General features: G+C 35.9%; 1 protein-coding gene and 1 pseudogene across 1 annotated transcript in view; both read right to left on the bottom strand.

Moving 5' to 3' along the window:
- Positions 1 to 1,647: 1,647 nt before the first annotated feature.
- LOC105451670 lies at positions 1,648 to 4,404 on the bottom strand (annotated as a pseudogene).
- A 1,194-nt stretch (positions 4,405 to 5,598) lies between these two features.
- Positions 5,599 to 8,431, bottom strand: part of LOC105451680 (maltase 2-like) — a 4,814-nt gene continuing 1,981 nt past the window's right edge. Inside the window, exons 2-3 of the mRNA XM_011692281.1 lie at positions 7,691 to 8,428; positions 5,599 to 6,373 (exon numbers count right to left, since the gene is read on the bottom strand). Coding sequence (XP_011690583.1) covers positions 5,878 to 6,373; positions 7,691 to 8,428 — 1,234 coding nt within the window. The 3' untranslated portion in view covers positions 5,599 to 5,877. The remainder of the gene's footprint in view (positions 6,374 to 7,690; positions 8,429 to 8,431) is intronic.

Here is an 8,431-nt window from a genome sequence, read left to right as displayed (position 1 = left end):
TATTTTGACTTTCTCACAAAATTATTTTGGTTATTGAACAACAATTATTTTCAGATCTGGATCCAGCAAAATTGTTCTTTCTATGTAACAAATTAAATTAACTATATAAGCAATTTAATCTTTTTGATGCTAACATGCATCTATAAGAATCCCGTCTCCCCCAAATTTGCTACAAGTGGATTCCTCATATAAAAACCTGTGTTTCAAAACCGATGAAAATACCGCGCGCAGTTTACGTGTAGAGCATGGATATTATAAAAATTATTACAAATCAACATCCGTGTTGGCTCGCATTGGCATTATTCCACTATTGTTGAAAATAATTTTGTTAAACCATCAAAATAATTATGATGGGACCTCAATATTGATGAGCAGTGCTACAAAATATTTTGATTCTAACAATTAATTTGAGTTTCCAATATAATTACATTGATGGTCCAACAAAATTATTGTCAAATCTGTATCTAGCTAAATTTAAGGATTTTTCAGTAAAATCGTTTTTTCCGCGTAAGAATATTAACCCCCCATCTATATGGATTCCTCTCGAAAGCACTAATAAAAGGATACGTCGACAAAGAGATATTTAATTCGTTTTATGCGCGCGCGTGTATTCCACGCGCGCCAAATCTCCAACCCTTTTCCCGATATATGTATTTTGTTAAGCCGCTTTAAATGATATCGTAAATCAGACAGATGTCCAAATTCTGCTTGTCTTGTTTTATTTGCCGGACAACAAAGCGAATTTGTATTGGGATTTTACAGAGAGGTTTTCCAGTAATAAAATAATATTCGACATGTTACTACTGGTTTATTCGCGTAGATACCAACAACAAACAGCGCTCGCTAGTTGTAATGTAAATCGGGTTGAATAAAGTACCGTCAGCATTTGTCAAAGGCTAATATTTATCGAAAGATCACTCCCACGTTGCTGTTGCAGCCACCGCAAAATCAAATGTTGTCACGAAACATGTCATACGATTGTACATGCTGCCATTTTGTATTTTATAAACGATGAACAAGTGAATATAATATAATTAATTATTATTATTTTAGTAAATTGTGTAATATAATATTTAAATATATAATTAAACATCGACGTGTACGAGCATATAATTAGGATTTCTCGTTCGTTCAAACACAAGTGTTTGGGATCTATTCTAACGCAAATTATTCCTTTCACTTATGCTTCCATACATAGTTATAAATTAATAATGAAGATAAATAAAAATTATATGATTTTCGTTAATTATATAAAATACATAAAATTAAATTCTATTTTTATTATATGAGAAACATTTTTTCACAAAAAAAATTAAAAGGATTTTATTAATTAAGAGAGGAAAAAGGTCACACTTTCAACTAACTTACATAATAATATCTTAAAAGTAAATATACTTTATTAAAAATAAATGAAGATCTAAAACATGTATGAAAGAGAATTAATTGTCAAATAATTTCCTATTACGAACAAAAGTGAAATAAGAATTTAATTCTTATAATTTTAGCACATCTTATATTATTAAAAGAATTCAAAATTTTCTTTAAAAATTATTCTATGAAAATATTTTATAAATACTACTATATTCACATTTATTATCAACAATTAACAATTAACAATTATTATCATCAATAGTAATTACACAATAACATTAATAACATCAGCAAAATTTATTTTTTGCTAATTTGCTGCTATAAAATATTTGCTATTAAATATTTCTCCCTTCTCATATCTGTCTTCTGTTCATCAGTTTCGCGTAAAACAAACTTCCCAGAACGAACTTTATAAGTGACTTATGTACGTTGCATATATATCCAAAACTTCGTGTAACCGGACGGTTATCCGCGAACATAACATAGGCGGGAGTTTACTAAACCAAATCTGCTGCGGTGAGCACAACCGGAGGCCGAACCGAGTATAGTGATGCGAGTCGTATCGACGCGCGAGATCCCGCCAGCATCTCGGAATGCGCACTGAGCGCATAGACTATCAACTGCTCCGGAATATTCATTCGGGTCCCGACGTTTACGGTGACTGGCGTGTCGGCGAAGTTAACCATGAGCGTCGCGACGGATGCGCCGTGTCGTCCGTATCACTCCTAGGATTTCCTCGGTGACCAACACGGTCTGCAGGCAGCCTCGCTTGACAATCGCGGCTTCCTTTTCAAACGCGACAAAGATTTGAATATATTGTAATGGGACACGGCGCCGCTTTTTGCGTCGCCAAATTCAGAATCCTGTAATTGCTGTTCACCGCGGAAGCCATGTTCATTGCTGCTGGAGAAGCCGGCGCTGGTGCTGTTGTCCCATTGAAAAGGCGTTCCCACCAAATCCCTTGATTTTAGATTATCTTGCATTTACCTTGCAAATCCCTTGATTTTAGAGATCTGCAAGCGTATGTGAGAAAATCGAAAATAAAAAAATATAACTAAATTAAGAAATATAATGCTAGGTCATCTTAGATACAAGTATAAGAAGATTTTTCTTTTCTTTTTCGAAATTTATATATTAAACGCAAAATGCAGTCTTTTAAGAAATTAAGTGCATTATAAAAATTAATAATATTTAAAAAACGCTATTTTATCGACATTTTTTCGATTGAAAAGATAAATATAACACAAAGTTATATTTATACAAAATTCTGGAATTAGAATTTAACACTTTTGATAAAAATAGCAGAAATTTAGCTTGAATTATTTTTTGACAACTAAATTAAGAATTTTAATAACGAAAATTATATTGAATATATTTGTATCAATTAATGAGCACTTATTCGATATATAATTTCTTAACTAGAGGTGTGCGAAGTAGTTCGATTTCGAATCGAATCACAGTAGATTCGATTCGAGTTCGTTTTTGAATCTGCAAGATTCGAAATCGAATAGTTCGAGAATTTCGAATCAACAATGGTTCGATTTCGAATCGATCGCCTAATGTAATATTAATCTGGGAAAATTTGATTCAGATTCGATTCGTATTCAAATTAAAGAGATTCGATTTAATTCGATTCGAAGTGAAAATTTCAGATTTGATTCGATTCGATTTCGAACATGTTATAAAAATTCGATTCGATTCTATTCGACCATGCAAATGCTTGATTCGCACCTCTATTCTTAACATTATAAAATATAAAGTATCTGCAATGTACTCGAAAATAAGATAGTGCATTTATGGATATCGAATCTGTTTAGACACACAGATATTGTCCAGGTTTATCTTCGCTTGTGATGCCTGTCAGGTCCAGCGATACACCCGATAGGATCCTTGGTTTCCGCGTACGTGAGACTCCTATCGAGCATGCCGATCTCGTCACCGTTGTAAATCACGCTCGCGCCGGGTAAAACTGTCGGCAGCATGGAAAGCTGATCGGCACGTTTCTCGCCGAATCTGGAAGCCGCGTGACGATTGTCATGATTGCCCACCACCCAATTCGCGACGTACGCTGGATCGTTAGGCATATTGTTCGCCCAGCGATCGATGAGACGTTTAAAGTCGGCCGCGCTGGGCTTGTTGTTCAAGTCAAGAGAACAAACATAAAGTTGAACGGCAATGGTTCGAACCTAATTCTCAGTCGCAAAATCCGTGTCGGCCTCGGTCAAGATCATTTTTGTGTCAATCACCATCGAGCGATTGGTAGGCCAGTAATTCTCTTCGATGACTCGAGAACTTCGTAATTCTTGCGAGGATTTCTCGTGTAAATGTAATCCAAGATTCCGCAATCGTCGTCCAGTATCCCCGGCACGTTTTTCCGCGGCTCGTCAAGGTAACGCGCATCCTCAAACAAGTGGCTGACGGCGTCGATGCGAAAGCCATCCGTATCCCCCCGATCCAGCCAGAAACTCGGCACGTTCCTCATTCCGCGACTGCAACGCGACGCTACACGGTAGTCGAGATCCGCCTGAGCGGACGTTGAACTGACGGAGATAGTATTGTTTCCGTGACGAGTTCCATTCCCAGGCGGAGCCGCGGACGACGCGCTCTGCAGCCAGTTGCTGGGGTGGTCTCCTAGCGCCGTTCGCCATTCGCGCGTCACGCCAGATGTATAGTGCCCGTCGTAGTAGCTGGCTTGATCCGACGCTTTTTCCGAAACATTCGTGCTCGTGGAGAGCTGTGTGGTTCGGCACGAAATCGAGGATTACTCTCAGCCACCCGAGAGACCTCCCGCCTTCGCCACGAGTTTGCCAAAGTCCGCTAAAGTACCGTAATCCTCGTTGACGTCGGTATAATTAGCGATGTCGTATAGCCAAAGTCAAACTGCGTGTAAATCGGTGACAGCCTGGATGGCGCATCGGCGCCGCCAATGTCCGCGATATGCTCCAATCTGCTCGTGATGCCCATTCAAATTCCATATACATAGATATATACATCTCCGTTACTGTCCTTGAAACTTCTCGGATAGACTTGGTATATTGTTTAATCAATTTCTTGTTCACTCTTTTGACGCGGAATAACACGGAAGTGTTGATCAATTATAACATGAAAAATAGTTTTGTAAAAATTATTTATCAATTAACATAAACATATTTAGTTATTATTTGACGAAAGGATGTGTATGATCAAGAATTGTTTGCTAACGATTAATTTAATGAATCAACTATCAAATTTTACTTATAATAAATATATTTTTTATTTATAATAAATATATTTTTTATTTATAATAAATATATTTTTACTTATAATAAATATATTATAATATGATTATCTATTTTGATAGTCAAACAAAAAGTGATTAAATCAAATTATTACAATTATATGCACAATTAATCATATTTTATTTTTTAAAATTTGTTAACAAGTTATAATAAATCTATACCACCCTGGAAGTCATTAGAACAAGCAACGCTGCGATGAAGATACGCATCCGAAGCATGACTAATTCGAATCGCCGATTCTACGCGCTTTTATACTTTACGCGATGAACTTTTTGCAAAATTTGTAGTAGTGAATACGTTGTTGAAATATTATTATTTTTATTTGATAAGCTTGCTCAGTAGCAAATAATTGCATTCCACAATTATTGATAACGATACCTTACATTCTTTACGATAACATCAAGATCACCTGATATCAGAGAGCTTTCCTCTTATATAATTGCTCTTATAATATATCAACAGAGAAGTTTCAATTATATCAAAAATATTTATTGCGCGTAAGATGAAAATTTACTGCAACTAAAGCGTTGAAATTTATGGTATAACGAGTAAACAAATATACAGTACAAAATTGAATTGCAACATTGTTTCGAGCTTATTTCGCAAAAGTGCAATTTTGAAAAATTGAAATATTTTTTACAGATGAATTAATTTGTAGAAATATGTAATGTGCTTTAATATTGCACGTAGAAAGAATAATTAAAATGGCGCTTTAACGCGCCGTAGGGCGATAGTTATTTTGATTTAAATGCGCCGTGACAACTAATTACAAAAATATATTTTATTGAGGAAAATTGAAAATGAGAGAATAAAGTTAATAATGAAGGAGCGAAAGAAAAATTAGTTATTAGATTTGAGGCGACTTACAATTAGTCAAGGATTCAATAAATAGTATTTTAGCACGAATTCATATTATCTCATACTGGAGGATAATAAAAAGTTACTCTTATTCCAGCTAAAATAAAATTTATTTTATCACAAGAATGCGCATTTTGTAGATACATAGCACTAATTGAATTCAAATGCTATCGGAAACTTTTATTGCAATTAATAACACGATAATAATTTATTTCTAATCGTTTCTTGTTACAAGCTACGTTTTCTTCGAATGTTTATTTTCAACTTTACATAAAGTCTGCCCGCAGAAAAGATGTGTTTACGTTTATACATGGATGTATATTCGAAAAGTTACTTAAGAATTATTTGTTAGCATGAAATAAACCAAAATTTAGTTATACAAATCTTCGGTGGTGTACACAATGGAGGCCGAGCCGGGCAGAACGACAGGAGCCATATTTTGATATGACCCTGGAAGCAGTTTGGAATCCACGCTGGCTGCATAGACAATCAATTTCTCCGAAATGTTCAACCAGGTACTAACGTCGACGACGCCATCCGTGTCATCGAAGTTCACCAGGAGGAGCACGATGGATCTTTCGTGTCGTCGTACCACTCCTAGAACATTTTCGGTGACAGAACACTCGTAACAGTACAACGCAGTCTGTAGGGATCCCTGCGCGATGACAGGCGTCTTCTTTAGTTTCGTCAACGCCTTGAACACGTTATAATGAGAGACCTGCTCATCTTTTTGCGCCGCTAAATTTAAATCCTTATAATTTCCGTTCACTGGAAGCCAGGTTTGTTCGTTGGTGGAGAAGCCGGCACTGGTGGTAGCGTCCCATTGATAAGGCGTTCTTTCCGGATCTCGCGATTTCAACTGATATCTAAAAACCAATAATATCATTAATTGTTAAAAAGATACATGAATAAATATTAATATAAAGAATTATATGAATATATTTATATAATATATAAACATAAAAAGATATAATAGTTTTAGAGAAATTTATATTAATTTAATATACTTCTTTTGAAATATGAATTTATCATAACTTGTTAACAAAATTTAAAATACAATATAATTAATTGTGCGTATAATTGTAATAATTTGGTTTAATTATTTTTTGTTTGATTATCAAAATAGATAATCAAATTATAATATAAGTATTATAGTATAATTATAATATAAGTATTATAATATAAGTATATATAAGTTTATTATAAGTAAAAAGTTGATTCATTAAATTAATCATTAGAGTTTTGTCTGGCTGATTCCACCTTGTCGGAAGGATGAGTTGCCAGGACTGTTGGTAGACTTTGAAATTAACGGCTCCAAAATATTAAAGATAAAATTTAACGTTTTATTCGCGTTATTATAAGTCTTGAATTGAGGTGGATCCTTAACTTGCTCGTCGAGCAGCGCGGCACTGACATTCGAAGAATCGGTCGTAAAGTACGTAGTGTTTTCCAAAGTCTTTCTTCGACAATTGCAATAGTATCGCTTCGCAATATTAAATTTAGTGCACCAGTAATTTCGAAAGAACGTATGCTTGATACGCTCGCGAATTGTTGTCGTTTATTATATACTTTCGAACGGACGTCGATTACAAAGCGAGAGTTTTAACGATTGTACGATTGGATCGATGGCTACTCGTTTACTTGCTCGATGAGTCGCGGATCCGTCAGCTCTCAGCTGATTTCGGCGAACGCTCCAGTTAAACTGCTGAGAGAAGGGGGTTTATCTACGTGATGTCACACTCTCGACAGTTCGCGACGCAAACTTATAATGTGAGACTGTTAATGCAAAACAATTAAGTAAACAATTCCTGATCATACAAATTCTCTCATGATAATAAATAAATATATTTATGTTAATTGATAATTTTTACAATATTATTTTTTATGTAATTGATTAACACTTCTATACTATTATTTTAGACAACAGCATAGCATTTTTATATATGCTATTATTATAGATAATATTTGAATTGTGTATATTGCTATTATATTTAATTATTATAAATTTAACTTAAAGAAATTGATATAATATATGTAGCGCACAGTTTGTATGTGGCTTGATATTGTGACAGTAAAAATTATTATTACAACCGTGTCGGATCGTAAGAGTATTATTGAGCAATTTATGATTTAATTATGTTACGATACGAATCTATTTAGACTCATGGTTTTTGTAACCATACCTGTCGGGTCCAGCATTGCAACCGGCAGTATCCTTGGTTTCTTCATACGTGAAATATCTGTCGACCATACCGATCTCGTCACCATTGTAAAACACGCTTACGCCGGGCAAAATGGTCGCTAGCATGTTAAGCTGATCGGCCCGTTTCTCGCCGAATCTAGTAGCCGCGCGATGATTGTCGTGATTGCCCACCACCCAGTTCGCAACGTATTCCGTACTGTTAGGCATATTTTTCATCCAACGATCGATATGGTACTTGAAATCGGATGCGCTGGACTTGTCGTTCAGATCGACTATGAACATGAAGTTGAACGGCACCGTCGAGCCCGACAGATAGTACTTCATGGTGAGATCTAAGTCCGCATAGACCTCAGTCAGGAACATTTTCGTGTCAGCGGTCGGCGAGTGACTGTCCATCAACTCCCTCCAAGTCGCGAGAACGTCGTAAGTCTCCGGAAGATTTTTCGTATAAATGTGGTCCAAGTAATCGTAGTCATCAGGCGGTACGTCTTTATTACTTCGCGGCTCGTCCAAGAATCGGGAATCCTCGTACATGTGATTGATAGTGTCAATGCGGAATCCCTCCACGCCCCGCTTCATCCAGAAAGTCAACACATTCTTCATTTCTTCTCGCAATTCGGCGTTGTGGTAGTTGAATTCCGGCTGTCCGGCGGCGAACTGATGCATATAATACTGCCCGCGTTTCTCGTTCTTCGTCCAAGCGGGACCCCCGAAAACGCTC

This window comes from Wasmannia auropunctata, unplaced genomic scaffold (assembly GCF_000956235.1).
Source record: "Wasmannia auropunctata unplaced genomic scaffold, wasmannia.A_1.0 LD336048.1, whole genome shotgun sequence".
NCBI classification, from domain to species: Eukaryota; Metazoa; Arthropoda; class Insecta; order Hymenoptera; family Formicidae; genus Wasmannia; species Wasmannia auropunctata.
This window is presented reverse-complemented; position numbering and strand designations above follow the sequence as displayed.